This window comes from Chiroxiphia lanceolata, chromosome 8 (genome assembly GCF_009829145.1).
Source record: "Chiroxiphia lanceolata isolate bChiLan1 chromosome 8, bChiLan1.pri, whole genome shotgun sequence".
Taxonomy (NCBI): Eukaryota; Metazoa; Chordata; class Aves; order Passeriformes; family Pipridae; genus Chiroxiphia; species Chiroxiphia lanceolata.
The window spans coordinates 26,440,158-26,459,450 of NC_045644.1; the positions used below are offsets into that span (position 1 = coordinate 26,440,158).

Sequence of the window (19,293 nt, forward strand, 5' to 3'; positions counted from 1 at the left end):
CATGATGCCCATTTAGTTCAAGGGAGGTGCTGCATTTCCTAGAGGAAAGAGCTTCTTTTCCAAAGGGTTTTTCAGTTGTTGGGATTTTCTTGTCAGTGTGTGTAAAGCTTGGCAGGGGGGAAGCAACCTCTAAGTCCTTTCTACAGAATTATTAGAATCATTTAGGTTGGAAAAGACCTTTTAAGATAGAGTTCAACCATTAATGAACCTGTAAACTGTGTCCCTGAGTGTCACTTCTACCTGTCTTTTAAATGTGTCTAGGAATGGTAACTAAAGCACTTCCCTGGGCAGCTTGCTCCAATGCTTGATAACCCTTTCAGGGAAGATGTTTCCTAATATCCAACCTAAACCTCAGCTGATGCAACCTGAGGCCATTTCCTCTTGTTCTGTCACTTGTTACCTGGGAGGAGACTGATACCCACCTCACTACAACCTCCTTTCAGGTAGTTTCAGGGAGGGATAAGGTCCCTGCTGACATAGCTGGGTAGAATGCCATTTTAAGAAATGAGGAGCAGCTGCCCTGAGATTGTAGAGAGGTTATTTTAGTTTGATTATTCATATTGGGTATTAAAGACAAACTGCCTGAAAATGGAAGAAAGGGAATAAAAGATTAGAATGAGGGACTCTTGCTTAATTTGGATGAATATGATTCAGAAATGTTTATTACACAAACATTTGAATTGGTATAGAATTTGTATGTTGCTTATTGATAGTAAATGAATGGGCTGTTAATGTGTCTTGTTTCAAAAGAGCTTAAACAAGACAAGGATTCAGAAGACAAAGTATCTAATCAGAGAAGAGGCTAATGTAGTGAGCCTTGACACTGAGAAGTTACAAGGATTCAAACATGACTACTGCTGGAATTGGTACTGTAAAATGACTAGAGAATAACTTCAAAATGCATTAAATACTCTGACATCTTCATCAGTGTGTAGGCAAATGTTTTAGAGCAAGTCATTGGGACGAGCGTCACTCCCACCTGCACGGTATTGTGTGGAATTGTCAGTTTAGTACCATGTGCTTCTTGAGTGATCTTGAAGAATCAAAGTGAAATGCTTTTTAAGAAGTAGCTTATAACATGCATAATCCTTTAAATCATTTTTGCAACAGATTGACTCATGGGGAGGAATGTCCTATTACTGTTGTCTGAGACTGCAGGCAAAATTTGTTTTACTTAAACAACAGTGCTACTGGCTAGGTGTTCTGAGAATGTGGTTGATTAGTATATCTAATTTTTTTTTCTTTATTTTTTTTTTTTCCAGCTAGCTGGGGTGGCCTTCCTTGCAGCTGGTCTGTGGGCATGGAGTGAAAAGGTAAGGATAGAAATGACTGGTCTTATTTTGGTGGCTACCCTCTCCGGCTCTAGTAAAGCTGCTTCTTCAGGAAGCAGCTGAGCTTAGGACCGTGTCCAAATGACCTAAACCGAATTTAGTTGGAATTTTGTTCTTGTGTCTGATCTGGTGTTAAGCTGTGGCCCTTGACATTTAGAGCTTTTTTAATCTTTATGAACTGGTTCTCTTTAAAGACCATGGTTTCTGAAATATACTTTTCTACCCACCTCTTTTTATTACAAACAAGAAATAGTGTGAGGAATGTAAGAGATATCACTTTATGTTAAAAAACCCACTAAGAAAATCCAAATGTGCGTCTTTGAAATACTTCAGAAAGATGATCCCAGTCTTATGGCCATCTGTTGTCCACTTTACTCCCCATAGAGTGCTTAAGTGATGATGTTTCCATGTAGAGGAACAAAACTAGGGGAACCTGATCTAGCTGAATAACACTGTTATTTGTGACAAAAGTTTCTCCTAGCTGAATAACTCCCTGAATCAAAGGAAGTCAATGCAGACATGTACCCTACAGAGTTCTCCTGTTAAAAGAGAAGAGAATGGAAGAAGTATGGTATGGTTCAACCCCTTGAAGGAATTTAAAAGCAAGGCTTTAATATGACTGTAAGCATTAGGAAAAAGTGACAATTACTTGGAGACTGACTAACCTACATCTAATTAGCAGTGGAGGGCTGATGCTCTCACTGTTCAGTTGTGCTGCTTAGTAAGACTTCAATTACCATCCCAGTGTTTGCATTTCCTTAATTGAAGTGTTTACACACAGCAGCTGTCCACAAATAGAGAGGTTCTGGGATTCCACTGCTTTTTGGAAGGGGAAGTGTTTTGTGATGAACTTAATTCTGAGGTATTTATTCTCCTTCTCCCCCCTCCCTATGTGCATGCACTCATTCTCACAACTAGATTAGTGTTATCATTGATATATAGTAAGCAGCCTATCTCCATATACACAAAAAAAAAGGATTTTCTTTCCAACCCTTTAGAGAGGGTGTTAAACTTGTCTTGAATTTGTATTCTCTCATGTTCAGACCTTTTCTGTTTTGTAGACAAGCACGTGGGATCTGTGTGGTTGGAAATTAATATCTCACAACTTACCCCCATTTGTCAAATTGACTTTATGGTACACTGAAGTTACTGAAAGGCAAACTTTGTCTTTTTTTTAAATTTGTCTGAACTCTTTCTGCTATCTTGCAAATGAGTGCTTCAAAACCTTTCCTGTGGTTTTGACCTTATAAATCGCTCATGAAATCTGTTCATTATTTTTTACATCAGTTGTTCTGTGCTATGTTGTCAGTCTTTCATATTAGTGCCATTCTTCAGCCACAGTGCCTGTATTTTACAGATAAACATCTTGGTGAACAATAGATGGGAAGCAAGAGAAAAACATTGCAGAAGCTGTGCTGCAGTGGTAAACTCAAAGATAAACTATAAATGGTGGAGGAGTTCTGAACATCCTGTCTCTTACTGCAACATGAAGTACCTTAGGTCCATTTAATTTCTCTGGTTTTTCTTGTCTCTTTTCTTTTTCCACTAGGACTACACTTTAGATTAATTCCTCAGCAGTCTTTTTCTCTGGATGTAAATCCTGTGTTTCTCTTTTAGGTGGTAATATATTGAAATGAGACTGCTGGTTTGTGAGAAATGTTGAAAATACTATATGTAACAGCATGGAGAAAAGCAGGAACCTAATGACAGTTTATTTAAAAGAAAGGGATAAATGCACAGTCCTGTGCCTGAGATGAGGCAACCCCATGCACCAGTATGGGCTGGGAGTTAACTGCTTAGAAAGCAACTTCGTGAGGAAAAAGCCTTGAGCTCCTGTTTGATCAGTAAGTAGAATATCAACTGTGCCCTCATGTCAAGGCCAACAGCATACTGGGCTGTGTTAGCACCACTGTGGCCAGAGAGGAGCTTCCAACAATATTCACACAGTTGACGTGCATCTGGAGTACCACGTCCAGTTTTGGGCACCCCTGTGTCAGGCAGGTCTTTTCCAACCTTATTCTATTTTTAAATCTGTTTATTGTTTAGTCTGCTGATCTTTGCATTTGTGCACAGAGGTCTGTAAACTGTCTAAAGGTGAGGCATGTAACTTGTGTTGTAATTGGTGGCAGTGATACTGTGACAATCAACAGCCAGTTTACACAACTTCCTTAAAAGAAATCAGGTCTGTCCTTGTCCTGTGTATTTTGTAGTTTTCATACTAGTGTATCTCAAAACAGTAACTGGTTTGGCATTTGTTAATTAGCTGTATTAGAGATTTTCTTTTTTTAAAGACAGTCCGTGATTACCCTCTTTTGCCAATATATTTCAGTTGAGATGGTGACATAATGCTTACAAACATTAAAAGAAAGTGAATAACAGGTTAAAAGTGTACAGCTGCAACTCCTAATTCACTGTTCCAAGTAACTGAAAGAAAGTTAAAGCCTGAGTTGTTTTATAGGATTTTCTGACACTGACTTCAGGTATCAGACTTCATTCCTGAGCTCTTTGGGCTGGAAGTCAGCTTAAAGAAGACAGAGGTCCTCCATCAACCTGCACCTCAGGAAGTCTTCCATCATCCCCACATCACCATTGGCCAATCAGAGCTCAAATCAGTCCAACAGTTTAACTACCTTGGTAGCCTCATCTCCTCAGATGGTAAGATCGACGGAGAGATAGACAACAGGTTAGCCAAGGCATATAGTGCCTTCGGAAAACTCCACAAGAGAGTATGGCGTAATAAACACTTGAAGAAAAGCACCAAGATCGGTGTTTACAAAGCCATAGTGTTGTCTACTCTCCTATATGGTTCTGAATCATGGATCATCTACCGCCACCACCTGCGTCTCCTAGAACGCTTCCATCAGCGCTGCCTCCGTACAATCCTTAACATCCGCTGGTCAGATTATGTGACCAATACATCTGTTCTTGAGCAAGCAGCTGTCACTAGTATCGAGGCCATGTTACTGAGAACACAGCTGCGATGGGCAGGGCACGTCTCAAGGATGAAGGACCACTGCCTTCCTAAGATCTTGCTCTATGGTGAACTTGCCACTGGCTGCCGCAGGAGAGGAGCCCCGAAGAAAAGATTCAAGGACTCCCTGAAACAGCATCTCAGCCTTGGCCATATTGATCACCATAATTGGTCTACTCTGGCCTCAAATTGGGCGGCCTGGAGACACAGCATCTATAACGCTGCGGAAGCCTTTGAGAACACACGCAGGATCACTCTCGAGGAGAAAAGGCAACGCAGGAAGAACCGTGTCTTGCAAAATACACCATCTAAGGAGTCTTTCTGCTGCGCCTTTTGCAATCGGATATGTCTGTCACGTATTGGCCTCATAAGCCACCAGCGTGCCTGTAGCAAATGTGGATAGTGCCTTCCCAAATCTTCGTTCGCGAAGCCAAGCCATGTGTACCTGTAGGAAATCTAAATATTGTAAAGGGCAGCTGGTACTTGAAAGAGTTTTTACCATCCTGCAGATGGCACAGGCAGAAGCCAGAAGCATCTTTAGAGATGAGTAAGATGGGATGAGATGGTTCTCTGAGTTAATTCTCTTGTTTACTTCCTTCCTTCAGGATTTTAAACTTAACATCTTTTGTTAGGCAAGTAAACCCCCACAACCTTCTTTTCAAAAGAGCATGCTGTAAACATCAAATGTGAACTTGAAGAAACTGTTTTGAACCGGCAACATCTGAGGTTGAATAATAGAGCCCAGTTCCTGCCGACTTTTCTTCATAACATGCTTTGATCAGAGGAAGTTTTTTTCCAAAAGATGTTGCATGAGCAAGTGAAATTGTCTGAAAACAAAAAGTTGGAGTTTAGGTGTGGGAAGGAGATGGCTGGCAATAGTTGTCGAAGTTTCAACCTCCTGGTTGTACATTGCTTGGTTTCATGGTGTGTTGGTTTTACAGAGGCCCTGCTTCAGCCTACCTAATCTTGGCATATGTGTCTTGCTTATGGGGTCTGAGCCAATGTTATTAGGTGGGACTCTCATAATTAACCTGATAGACCAAGTTTGTTAATTAGCTGTGAGGTCTTACAGTTTTTAAGAATGGAAATGTCACTGGTAACATGTATCAATAAACTATGACTGTTTTCCAATAGACTATTTCAGCTGTTAGTCACCAGCTGTTGCAAGGCAGTTCTGAGCTCTACAAGTCAATTTTTATTTTTTTTTTCTTTTCATTCCTTCAACCAGTTTTGGTAAAAAAAAAATTCTCTTGCTGTTGCCAAATCTAACAGCTCTCACAGGATCTGTTATGGAACATGTTAGGAAAGAAGATGAAGTCCTGTGTGTCACTGTAGTACTGTTAATCAGTGTCTTTTCACTGGCTAATGAAGTTTCTCCATGGCCACGTTTTCTCCTAATGCTGTATTTTGGATATGTTATTTTTGTTAAGTAAACAACTGAATAAGAAGTGATAGGGATTTTTCCCAGAGGTTCTCTTAGGTTGTGTATCCTTTGCACTTAACTCTAGCACAGGTACTTGGGTGGCAAGATGAGAATTGACATTCCCTTGACAGAGTTGGACTTCTTATTGCAAGTCTCTGATATCTTTCTCCTACCCTATACATGGTTAGGTTGAGAATATACTTTATAAAGAAAAAAAGATAAAAAACTTGTAGTTATGGGATATTGTACTGTGTTTTTTGTTACTTCTTTGTTTTAAATAGAAAGCATTTCCTTGTTAAAATGTTCTGTGTATCGTTGAGTATATGATGAACACTCAGACTATTGCAAGGCTGCCTGGATGTCCCTACAAATCATTCTCATTAACTTTAATAGTTTCAGCTGTTTGTCCCTTCTGTCTTCTGCATGTTCCATCTTGTTCTTCCACATTACATTTGATGGATTTGATGGAATTTTAACGGTTGCTAGTGTAATAACTTCTTTAAAACCTAATCTGGAAATTATAAGGAAGGATCTTCCACATTACATTTGATGGATTTGATGGAATTTTAACGGTTGCTAGTGTAATAACTTCTTTAAAACCTAATCTGGAAATTATAAGGAAGGATTTTAGTGTGTTAGCATTACACTTACATAGACTTAAAAATCTAGGTAGACAGGCTTAATAGCTAAGGTTACTGTCAAGATAAATGGTGTCTCTGGACAGTTAACGAAGAAGAAAATATTGCTGCTAAATCAGGTAAATTACAATAACTCCTTTTGGTGTAAGAATTTTATCTGGGGTGAAAGGGGGGGGAATGTTTAGATTATACTTGTGTATTTTTTAAAGAGTTTGGAGCAGCACTTCTGAGATTATTTGGCACTAGAAGGGCTGTAACTAAAATGAGAGGAAAAATCTGCTTCCCTTGAAAACTAAACCAAGATTTGTATTCCCCTCCTACCTTTAAAATGTCACCCATAAACTGCTTTGTCCTTAGAATATCTCTCCCTTTCTGCCTCTTAAACATTAGGATTGGAAAACCTATATTCTTAATTTTTTTGGACCATTATATTGGAGTGTCCTTTTGGTTGATGCATTTCAAGTTAATAGAAAGCATTAATTCTTTTGCCTTGAAACTAAATGAACATCAGTGATAGTTTTGAGCTTTTGGCACCATCTTGTGGAATCCTGTTTGGCAGATAGACCTAGGAGAATGTAATCTGAGAAACTGACTGTGCTGCATTGACTTGTTAAAAGAATTATTACCCAGAACTTTGTATTAATACTACTGCTGCTGGGGTGAAGAAAATTAGTGTCATCCATGAACATTTTACTGTAAGACTTTTTCATGGGGATCGTTGTTGGCAAGTTCAAGGGTTTGCAACCAATTCATTTGGAATCATGTGGAAATCATCCAGAAGGAATGTTAAAGGAATAATATGCTTCTAGTGGTCACCTCTTTCTGTTCTGTTTTCTCTCAGGGTGTACTCTCTGATCTGACAAAGGTGACTGGTCTTCATGGTCTGGACCCAGTGGTGCTTGTCTTACTGGTGGGAATAGTGATGTTTACTTTGGGATTTGCTGGTTGTGTAGGAGCACTGAGAGAAAACATCTGCCTTCTGAAATTTGTGAGTAATACCATTATATGAGTCAATCATTATGTGTCTGAAAGCTGCAAATAATGAACTTATAGCAAACCCAGATAAATAATTAGTAGAATTTGGCTTGTTACAGTGTATGTGGTAAACTTGCTGCCTTAACAAACCTCTGAGTAATGGTATTAAAAGCAGTGTAGGTTCCAACCTATTTATTTTCCTCTTTATGGAACATGTTTGTTCCCTCTTTTCATTCATTCTGCTATGCAGTGATGTTTTAGAGTGTATACCAGAATCTAATGTTGTGATGTTATGGAACATATTTAGTCAGTTCAGAATTACTGAGAGAATATAGTATAATGGAACAAAATTGTTTAAAAACTTAAAAGTTTCATGTAGATGTTGGGTGGGCAGAACTTTGGGGCTTCAGTGGATGATGTGAAATTTGTTAAATTTTTTTTTTTAGTACTGAGGTTTCTTTGCTTTAGATCTGAAAACAGTTTAGCTGGACAAAAAAGTCTGAAAAAATTATAAAATTAGAAACAGTGCAAGAGGTAATATCAAGACTACTTTAGCCCTGTGTTTTACAGATTCTCATTTATTATTATTTTCACTACTGTGCATAATGTTTGTGGTATGATGTTCATTGTACTGACAAGTTCAGGTGACCAAAACAAAATGATTGCTCTACCTTCTTGGAGGTTTCTTTACCTTGTATACTCATTTGAGAGGTCATGTTCTCAATTCTGTGTCTGTTTCTGATGGTGTTAGAGATGCATTCAAAATGAATTACTATTTTCCAATTTGAGACTTCTTTTTTTTTTTTTTTTTTTTACAGTTCTGTGGAGCAATTGTGTTTATATTCCTGTTGGAGCTGGCAGTAGCAGTTATGGCTTTCCTGTTCCAGGACTGGGTGAGGGACAGGGTAAAGGAGTTCTTTGAGAATAACATTAAATCCTACCGAGACGATATTGACCTCCAGAACATCATTGATTCGCTACAGAGAATTGTAAGTTCATATCCTGTCGCTTCTTTCATGCATTCTGGGAGAATGTTTTCATTTTGGTGATAGAACTATCATATTTTGTAGCTGTTACAGATGTTCTGTTTTTTCCTTTCTGTGTTGAAAGCATCAGGGAGGCAAGATATTCTGAGGTAGTGCTGTTCTAAGGCGGATTATGGAAGCTCTCTCAAGCATCCATCTGCACTGAACCTCCTTCATTTGCTCCCCTGTTCTGGTCAGTGTTGCACCACTTGCAGTGAGAAGTGAGCAACAAAAAAAACTTTCTCCTAAAAAAATTGTGCAATGAAACTGGTAGTCTGCATTCTTATTTTAGGAGGCACTGCAGTCTTATACAGGGATGCAGCATATAAAGCCTTTTATCTTCTGAGATGCACCTCATCTTGAAACAAAAGAGAATATCTTTAAGTGGGAAAGGCTAGTATATAGTTAGATAGTTGCCAAGGAAGGTTAAAACTATTTTATGCTCTAGTGGTCCTAAAATCTTCATTTACTAGAAGACAGTGATGTACAGCAGGAGATGACAAGGCCTCTGCTAGTAAGGGCCTGGTGGCTTTTATTGCAGCAGCTGCTTTTGTAATCATGCCCAGAAAACAACCAGTAAAGGTGACTCTTCTGAATTTTATTTATTTGTGTGTGATTGAAAAATATATATGGAGAGAGACAGAGTGCATATGAGTACTTTTCAAAGAGGTAAAATGGTTGTCTCCTTTTTATATTTTTCCCTTTATGAAAGAAGGTTGGTTTTGTCTGTCTTCCATCTTCTAAAATATCATATTAGAAATCTGTGCTCACAGCTGAGTTTGAAAGCAAAGCATGTTTTAGAGTGAATACCAGTCTGGTCAGCTGTATATTACCAGCAGCTTGTCTATCCTGTTCCTTTACTCTTGTGTGCATTGGTATGCAAGGATCCTCTGATTAAGCTGCCTGGATGGGTTTCAGTGCTGTTTGGCTTTAGCTTTTGGTGCTGAGGGCACCTTTTGGTAAGGTAGAGCTCCTCCTGACCCCAGCCAACACAAGTAATTGTCTTAGTGTTGTCCACTTGGATGTTGCTCTTTCTGCTTATCTAGTTTCAGTATAGTTGGCCAGGCTAATAGGCTAAACTGATTTACAGTTGAACTCTAGTTACTTTTCAATGAAAATAAAAGGCTAAGCTTGCTAAAAAGAGTTAGTTAGCCAGTCTAACAAACCAATAAACCTGAAAAAGGAAAGACCAGAAAAGTCTGAATGGGTCTGTCGGTGATCCATACCCGAAAGTACTGAGGAAGGAGGGAGATGTGCAGAGTGAATTAGCAAGTGTAGTTCTGTAAGGGTCAGCAGTGTGTTCAAATACCTCACTGAAGCCTGTCTTCTAAGGAGCCATGCTCTTTAGGCTGACTTGCTCTGTTCTCAGTGTGTGCCTCGAGAGAGAGCTTTATGTGGGCAGCTCCTTTTTCTGGCTAATTACATTACTTTCAGGCCTGCGAGTGACCTCATAGTCTGTGCCTTATTAAGGAAGAGAAGCATATTTAGTGCTTGTATGGCTTTCTATAAAGCTGTAGGCGTGTGAGGGACAAGGTAGTAGAAGGACAAAAATAACCTTTTTTGCATTCTTTACAGTGATATCTCAGTGACTTAAAGCCATTTTTTCTTGATGCTTTTCTATTCTGAGCATTCTGTTCAACTCTATTTGGAACATCCTTCCTGTGAAAATTGTGTACACAATTCTGCTCGCCATTCACATCTGTGTCTGTCACAACTTGATAACTTCTGAATTGATTTACTGACCTCAGGTTGTGATAGTCTTGCAGACAGCTAGGTTAATACAAATTTCGTGACAACAGGCAGTGATCAGAGGAGAGATGTTAGAGAGAACCCAAGGGGCTGGACCTTCATGCGGTGCCAGGAAAATCTGTATGATGATATAATATTTCAAGTACTCAAATGTATAAAGATTTGTGCCCTTAAACTGTAAAGCATAACCCAATAAAAATTAGCTTTCATTAGTTCCAGGAGGTAAGCATTCCTTAAGTTGTTAGGGTTTCTCCCATCTGCAGTTATGGTAATTACATCACACTGTTCAGATCAAGAAACTCATGTGAAATACTTCTAGAATTGAGTGACCTTTGGATTTAGTGAGACTTTACCAGTTCATTCATTTGTATCTGAAAACCTTCTGATATAAAAGAAAGGAAGTATATTCACAGATGTTTGGATCTACTTTTTAAAATAAATAAAGAGAAGAATGAAAAATTAAGCATGTCACAAATTTGAAGAAACCTTTTTCCAGAGCTTTTCTGCTTTATGTAACTTGAAAATAATGGGTTACAAAGCATTTATATAGCATATTTTGTTGCACCATTGTGTCAGTGTACACTGATTGTATCTGGTAATTACATCTAAAGTGATAATTTTTATGATTTTGCTTGTCACGCTGACACCTGTTTCCAGGAGCAGATGTGCCAGGTGTATTGCTTTGATTTCAGAGAGCCACATTATTGATTACTCATTTTTTATTGTGGTGTGGTCATTGACTCTGCACAGACTTAGGGATAGTGAAGATTTATAAACAAACACTTAGCATTTAGAGGTATTTTAGAGACAGTTTACCCGCTGAATGTACTCTCTGATATTTGTTTATCTCTTGCAGAACCACTGCTGCGGTGCCCAAGGTCCTGAAGACTGGGACTTTAACATATACTTTAACTGCAATAGTGAAAGCAAAAGTCGTGAGAAGTGTGGAGTTCCTTTTTCCTGTTGTATACCTGATCCTGCTGTAAGTTGTACCCTGGCTTTGCTATTGCTCTGATGTTGTAGAGTTAGGTAAAGAAGTGCTTCCTGAGTAAGGTGTGATGACTAGGGCTTTAAAAAGGATGGAATAGAAATATGAGAAAAATTTGTCTGCACAAGAGAGAGTTTTGATCATTTAGGAGATCTCTTAGGGTTCAGATGTGGCAGCCTGTTATATAGTTGAAAATGGATAGTCACCAGGGATTCAAGCAGTTTTAGTGTGGTTTGAATCTGCAAGTAGCGGTGGCTGGTGTTGTTTCCTTGAATCCCTGGCCTCTGTTACCTAGCTTATGTGGAGTGGACCTGAGAGCAATGTCTAAGCAGTATGTTGGCCCCAGTTAGAATTAATGTTACAACACCCCTCTGCCAATCAAGTAGGAGTAACTCCATTTGCTGGTTGTTTATCAGTACCTAGTAAAGTGCTCATGCACCAAATTTGAAGTATTTGAGTCAGTTCTTGTTTTTGGCAAGATTTAGTTGCTTATTAGTTAGATCTGTTTACTAAATGTTATGAAACTTTTTGACCCTTTCACTGGATGCCAAAATGTAGAGGTAGAAACTAACATATTGTGCTTTGTAGTATTAGTGAGAGTAATTGCAGCTCAAAATCCATCCATCAAAACTTGTGTGGAGCAGCTAGCCATTGGTAGATTAATATAATAAGAACTCTACCAGTGGTTAAATATAGAAATTAGCCAAGGAAAGACTTTGTCAGGGAAATACTCAATATTCAGATTCCCCAGTAATTATTTCCTTCTTTAGTTTGGAGCAGTACTGTTCAAGTGCAAATCTTTTTGTTGCTGATGCTGTATTTAAGGAGAAATAAGTATGTTTAAGTCTTTTTAATGTGAGATTCTCTTACTGATATTTTAATGTAACTCAGTAGGCATTTTGTAAATTATTCTATAATTGCATAATATATATTTTCGTAACTTTTACATGGGGGGAAGAAGTCTTTAAAGGAATGTCTTTGCATCCTTGGTAATAAATACTGTCACTGGGTCGCATGGGGTTGTGATCTGGACGGTGTTTGTGGTCTTACTACTTGGGATCTGCAACTGGAGTGTTTCATCTTCAAGACTGTGTGTATCTTGGAGCTGGGTTATGTGTGAGACTTTGAACTATCAGCTGAGGGGGCTGAAGTAGCTTGCAGCTGTTACTGGTTTTAGCTCACTGGGATAGGAAGTTCTTGTGTAGTGCTTGAAATAATGGAGCTGTAAGGCATATTTCTCCACTGCAAGAGTAAGTAAATCAACCTGGTAGCTGTATTGTTACCTCAGTGTCAGGTGCTCTGTGAAATAGCTTATGTGAATCTGATCTTGGAAATGCAGAAGCTCTACCTGTGTGCTGGCAGTGCAGTTGCTATGCCCCATGTTAAAAAGTCTGTGCTAGTTGAAAGCCAAGTGATAGAAGCAGCTGTGAGATTCCTGGTGGAGGGTGTCATCTAACTAGTAAGCACCTTTGCTTTATCATCACTTTTCTTGTATTCTGCTACTGCTTTGCTTGTTTTTACTAAAAATGCTTCTTAAAACTTCTCTGACACTCCTAATGTTTGTGAACATAAAAGACAGAAAAGCTTGCTGTGAACAGAATTGAGCAGAATTCAATTGATTTATTTTTAAATCTTTTTTGCTTTGCAGCAAAAAGTTGTGAACACACAGTGTGGCTATGATATCAGAAAGAAGGTAAGGTGCTGGGACCTTGCTGTCTGTCATATTCTGTGCCTGCATAGACAAAACGATAAAAATGATGGGATTGCTGATGGATATGTCAGCTTAAAATTCTGGGAACTGACTGTGCTACATGATACTGAAAGTAGACCGAGGTAGACATTTTCTTTTGTTTAAAGTAAGCTTGTACTGTATGAGGGTAGAGAAAACAAGTGATGAAACAAGTAAAGGGAAAAGTAAAGGTGTTTCAAAAAGGGGTGGGACTTGCATTTCCAATGTGCATTTCAGTTATCAGTTGTAGTAGTCTGACAATCTATTATCTGATAATTCTACAGTATTCTAATAACAGGATTTACAGGAAGATATTAACATCAATGTCTGACATTGCTTGATTTATATATGTATTTTTAAAGTGTGGTTAAAAACACCACTGCATAAGTGACAAAATTAGTATAGGTTTATCATGTGATTGATTTTATGGTAACTTGAGCAGAAAAGTAATATTCTTATTCTTCCTTTCTGCATTCAGAGCAAGAATCAATGGGAAGATCAGATTTTTGTCAAAGGATGTATTCATGCTCTTGAAGCTTGGTTACCCCGAAATATCTACATTGTTGCAGGTGTCTTCATAGCTATCTCACTGCTCCAGGTTAGTTGTTATTGTTAGGATTCTTTGAAAAAAACTTAGTTTTGCAGATACAGACCTGCTAAAGGTAAAAGCAGTTGTGAACAGAGGTAAAAGAAATGTTTTGAGTGTGGGTTTTTTAGATATGAGAAGGGTATGACACAAAAAAGAATTATAGGGATGGGACTTAGTATAAAAATACCTGTTGCTTAAAGCAATGAAGGTCATATAAAAATACAGTACAGTTATAATATGGTGTGTGATAATTGTGATATACTAACACTACTCCATTAATATTGCAATATATATGATTATAGAAAATAACGTGATACAGTAATACTCCCTACTTTTCCATATGTCTTGGAAGGGAGATCTGCTGGTTGTCTACTCCAGTAGATCTGAACTACAGCCCATCACAAATTTGAAATGGCTGAGATACAACACCATCCTTCATGCTCAGGTTCTCTCTCAGTAAGTGACGTGCAGCATGCTGCTCAAAAACCTGAGAATGTAAGAAAATAGGTGAAATAGGCGGAGAAATAGGTGAACAGGTTGCAAATCTGATCTTAGCAGAACCAGATGGAGTTGATGTGATTTCTATTACCTCATCAGTGCTTGGTATATCAAAGGAAAAGAACTAAAGTATAGCATGTAAGATGACTTCTTTCAAGGTGGATCCTGCTTTCATTGTGGCAGTTCTTTACACTTACCGTACTTTCTTTGCTATGAAACTGCTTCACTTCTATAGGAATTAATAAATCCTGTATTAATAAAATACAGAATGTATTTTCCATGTAATGGACAATTGTTGAGTGTAGAGTGCTGGCAAAATACCTTTTCCCGGCCTTGGTAATACTGCCCTCTGTAACCTGAGGGTGTGATTGATTTTGATTTATTTTAACACCATCTAATGATAGTGCTTCCATGGATTTGAGAAATGCTGTCCTAAGAACACAACATCTCATTAGAAAGACATTCAAGATAGGAAGTTTAATCTTTTGGCAGTATGTTGACTGAATGACTTCACAGTGTTGTTCTTTATTCATATCCTGAGTCTCTGTGAAATCACTTTTAGTCACTTGTATTTTCAAACCGGGTCTTTCTTGTACATTAAACTACTTCATGGTGGGACTGACTACTTTTAATTTAAATCTTTCAGCTTTTTCGAAACTTCACCCCAGTTTTATGTTGTTTCTAAGAATGTTTCAGGAAATGTGCTCAGTTACGAATTTATTTTCCATTTGTAAAGGAAGATTTCTCTGAGAACGTGCCCAGATGTTAAAATTTCATATTTAAATGTCTCAGAATAATCTGGGACTTCTCTTAGTACTTCTGTGACAAGAATTTAATTTCAGTACAGGTAATTGTACGTTCTGTGTGTATTTAAAAAAATTGATCTGAAAACTGACTGGATTATCTATTCAGAGTTGTGAAATGAATAAAAATATCTGATTTGTAACTTTAGCAATAGGTTAGCCATGAGTGTTTGATACTCAGACTTGGTTAAGTGGATTTCTTCCAACTCAAAGGCATCTAGAAGCTTATTATTTTGAATGCTCATGAAGTTTCCATAAAACCACCTTTCTCATGAGTTTTATTTCCTGCAAGATTCTGTTGCCTTTATTATATTTTAGTAATAGCCGTGCTTTGATGGATGATCCTGGATATGAAATGATATCTTAAACTGCATGCAAACATTTTACAGACTGGTGTGTTACAAGTGTTTATCTCACAAATGGCATGTTTTTTATCTTTTCAGATCTTTGGAATTTTCCTAGCCAGGTCATTGATCTCCGATATTGAAGCTGTAAAGGCAAGTAATGCCTTCTGAATATAAAAGCAGACACATGTTGCAAAACAGTATATTTTACGATTATTGATTGGACACTAAGGTGGAAGAAATGCACGGACCGTGAAATACTCCTGTTATGAAAAGCCTTATGTGGATTTTGCCCTGCTCGTGCTTTTTGTTAGAAGCTGGTACAAAAGAAATCTCCAAATGCACACCTGTCTACCTTTTTTCTAACAAGACAACTCAGTGCACCAGTGTTGATCTCTGAGGAAGAAATGGAATTTCCCAACACACTGGCAGAACAGATTTTAAGGACTGCAGCAGGAAGACATAAAATTGCTGTAAACTCTTTCCCTGAAGGATTGCTATGAAAATTGTTCTGTCTTCACTCTTAACTGTCGTCTGTCTTAAAATGTAATCTTTTCAGAAGGCATGTACTGATTTCTTCAGAATCTTGAAATCATATTAATCTCTGCATTAGACTCAAGCAGTCATTTTTGGCAAGATATCCAGCAACCATAATCATCAAGGTATTGGAAATTGGGGAAAAAAAATCACAAGTTGTCTAGTTCTTGAATTGATTTTCAGTTGTGCAGAACCCATGCTGTTTTGAAAATTCAAGCCAGTTCTCAGATAGGAAAAATCTGTCTCTAGCATTATGTGTTAGAAAACCCCATTTCAGGCAAGGGGGTGTGAAGCTCTGATGCTGTTTCCTGTCTGAGGAAAATTTAACTATTCTTTATTTATAGAAGAAAAACCTCTTTAAAAATGCTTATCCTTTCATTGATCACTAATATCTTTAAAAAGTGCTGTCTGTGTAAATTGCAAAGTGCAACTGGTTTCAGTAGGTAGCAAGCATGCTGTTAGTGGCTTTTTTAATTCCTCTGGTTTCTCCCACAACTACTGTATGGATCTTCACAAGTCTGAACTGATACTATCAGGACCAATGAAAGACTTATAAATTCAGCATCAGTCCTTACTGAAATATGTTTGGAAATGAGGAAGTACAAAGTTAGTGAAAGATTAGAGTTGTTGGATTTTTAAATTTTCTGTAAAGCTATTAAAACATCAGTTCTGCTTGGTTCCGTGGTTCAAATGTGAATCAAAACATGGTGAACCAGAATGATTTCTTCACAGTAATTTTCTGCATTAAGCTGAACTATTCCTTCTGAGGTCAGGGTTTTTGTTTTAATCAAGAGGAAACTAAACTTTCCTCTTCCAGTCCTCCCTTCTTGGGAGTTTAGTAGATGGATCTGTAGTTCAGTAAGAGTTCTAATCTTTTCTAGAAGACTTTTTAGTATCATTAGCTTTAAGGTAAAAGTATGTGGCTGAAAAGTTCTTGAAGGTAGCTGTAGCTGTCAGTTTTACTGTGGGCCATATAACTAACATTGTTTACTGCTTCCAGTAACACCAGACTTTCAGGGAGAGCAGGTTTATTTACAGTGCCTAACATAGTGTAAATTTTAGAAAATTATATATTTTTATAATGATATTTTAGTATATGTAGTCTGCCTGAAAGATTGAATGCTTGTATTTCTAAAGTATATGGCTTTTTCAGGAAGCCGAATTTTTAAATCTCTCTCATGTCCTTTTATTCTATAATGCATGGATTAACAAATATTTCACTGGCAACAGTTGATCAACAGTAAGATCTTAGTGTCTGTGTTGGTTATCCAGACATCCTTATAGCTTGTAATCTGTGAAGCACTTCAGACAGTGCTGTACTTCTCATGCGTACTTCAGCTTTCATAGTTCTCTTTCTGGCCAGTGACTGAGACACAACAGGAAAAGGAAGCTTGTCTAAGGATGGCTGATTTCCTTACAGTAGCAGAGAACAGTCTGCTATTAACTCATCTGAAAACCTAAAGTAAAATGGCTAGAAGTACACTGTGATTTTTTTTAACTTTGATATACAACAAGAAAACAATAACAGTAGATCACTGAGGGGAGAGCAAGAGGCATTTCTTCTGTAAAGCCTTGAATTTGAGGTCTGTTTTACTTATTTGTTTAATGCATTGGGAGTAGCCAAAAATGTGCAATTGTACTGCTACTTTGCAAGTGGCAAAGCAGTGTCCAGCAACCTTTGCTTTAAATTCTGGTGCTTGAAACTTTACACCACCTCATCAACCAACTTAGTCAGTTAATGTTTTGTGTAAATAATCTGATGTATGTAAAATTGGAGAAGGATGCTTCCTGTTTGTAACTTTTTATTCATAAAACATTGCATTGAAAACTGCAACCAGGGAGTATGTTTCCCTTTGCCACTTTTTGACACAGAAAACTCCTGATGCTGGGAAGGAATTTCAGCAGTTTGGTGAAAAATCATGCCAGTGGCAAGGATGTCTGTGAAGTTCATGCACCAAAATTAGCTGCTGACAAGAGCCAGCATTTTGGATTAGGATTCCATGGTCTGCAAATCTTGCCAATTTGCCTGAAGACAAATGAGTACTTGTTTTGTTTTTTTTTAAGTACTGTCTGTGTGCAAAACAGAATTTAATTGAAGTGTTGTCTTTCCACAGTTTGTTCTTACGGGCTTTGGCCATATTAACACCAGCTTTGTATCAGTGCTTCAGTTATTTGGAGCTGAATTGAAGAGAAAAGTACAGCCTATTTGAGGATCTTTAAATTCATGAAGTGATTTTTCTTTTTTACACTGTGGATAAACTTCTCTGTGCTTATTCAGTATAATTTTTAAAATCCCTGGGCTCTATGCTGGTTTGCCCCTAGACATTTTGGAGTGTACCCCCATTGATGGAACACATGGCTAGGGTAACGTCAAACTTAAAATGGCAATGTTTTCTGCTTAATTTTATTTAGCATCTCTTCTGTGGACCTGTAGGGACTTCATGGCTAAAGATTTAGGTTATGGTTTAAAAAAGTCTTGTCAGCAGAAGTGGCTGGGTGTGAGCCTGCCTCTAAAGCCTCCAAGGAGAAGTAATTCAGTGACCTCGCAGAGGTTTGATAAATTGTTGAGATTTCAGTGGTTGCATTTGGAACAACTTCACGAACACTACAATGGAAACAGGGTTTTTGATGAAGATGTCAGATAGGAGCTCAGACTTGAATAACTACACTGAGAGAAGGAAACATGAACGTGATCACTTTTATTTCTCTGAAATGAGCACAATTTATTTCCGTTAAGCGACGTATTTGTCAGTATGTTTGACAGTGCAACTACCCTTTTGTTGCTATCAGTGTAACTGCATTTGGACACAGTTTCCCTGTACGTGAAGAGGAAGGTCAGTGTAAGCACTGAAAAAGGTGCAGTGACCAAAGGACCTTCGGTCGCCTCCTGAAAATCTGAATGTTTCTTCCCAAGAGGTCTTCAGTTTTGGTGACCTCATACAGTGCCATGTGCATAGACCTGTACTTCAGTCCACTGAGGCTGATGTGGTGATTGGCTGATGTGTAGAATTGCCTTGGGTTTTGTCTCCTCATTCCACCCTTCCCTCTTCCTTCCCCTTACTGCCTATGGGTTATCATGCAGCTTGAGCATTGTTCAGCCATTGGAAGAGGAGGTTCTGTCTTCTCTTCTGAGGTGGCTTTTCTGAGTGACTTTCAGTATATTTTTTTTCTTAAGCCTTAAATTTTATTAAATAAAACTTGATGTTTTCTACTCCTGGAGTTTGATTTCTAAAATCTGTTGCTTTCATTTACTAGTATTTCAGTCTCTAAAGGCTAGACTGGGTACCAAGACTGCAGTTTGTGGATAACTCAGAAATGGTAAAGATCCAGTGGTGTTTGTTTGTATATTTTGCTGAAACTAATTCCTGACTTTATTTTTGTTTGCAGTCTGGGCTGCTGAATAATAAATAACACTGATGATTTTCTCTCCATTGCTAATGGAAAGCCATGAACTAGTGAAGAGCTGCAGAAGGATTTAGAGAAACTGTTAAATCTGTCGACATGCAGAAAGTTAATCTGCTGTTTTTCTTTTCTCCAGGGTGGTCAAAACCTGCTTATGTTACCAAGTGACTTGTCTGGGGTGGTTTTATGAAATTCCCTTTCTTAAGAGTATTCCTGAGAGTGATGTTTGGTGATGAGTGTAGTAGGGCAAGTAGTGTTACTAAGTTTTGCAGGTAGGAAGACTTTTACAGG

At 38.0% G+C, this 19,293-nt stretch overlaps 1 protein-coding gene across 2 annotated transcripts in view; it reads left to right on the forward strand.

The window, feature by feature from the left end:
- TSPAN14 (tetraspanin 14) overlaps positions 1 to 18,811 on the forward strand; it is a 39,878-nt gene extending 21,067 nt beyond the window's left edge. For both annotated transcript variants that reach the window (XM_032695171.1, XM_032695170.1), the window contains exons 3-9: positions 1,263 to 1,313; positions 7,205 to 7,351; positions 8,157 to 8,327; positions 10,969 to 11,094; positions 12,749 to 12,793; positions 13,308 to 13,427; positions 15,163 to 18,811. In XM_032695171.1, coding sequence (XP_032551062.1) covers positions 1,263 to 1,313; positions 7,205 to 7,351; positions 8,157 to 8,327; positions 10,969 to 11,094; positions 12,749 to 12,793; positions 13,308 to 13,427; positions 15,163 to 15,234 — 732 coding nt within the window. In that variant the 3' untranslated portion in view covers positions 15,235 to 18,811. The remainder of the gene's footprint in view (positions 1 to 1,262; positions 1,314 to 7,204; positions 7,352 to 8,156; positions 8,328 to 10,968; positions 11,095 to 12,748; positions 12,794 to 13,307; positions 13,428 to 15,162) is intronic.
- The last annotated feature ends 482 nt before the right edge of the window (positions 18,812 to 19,293 follow it).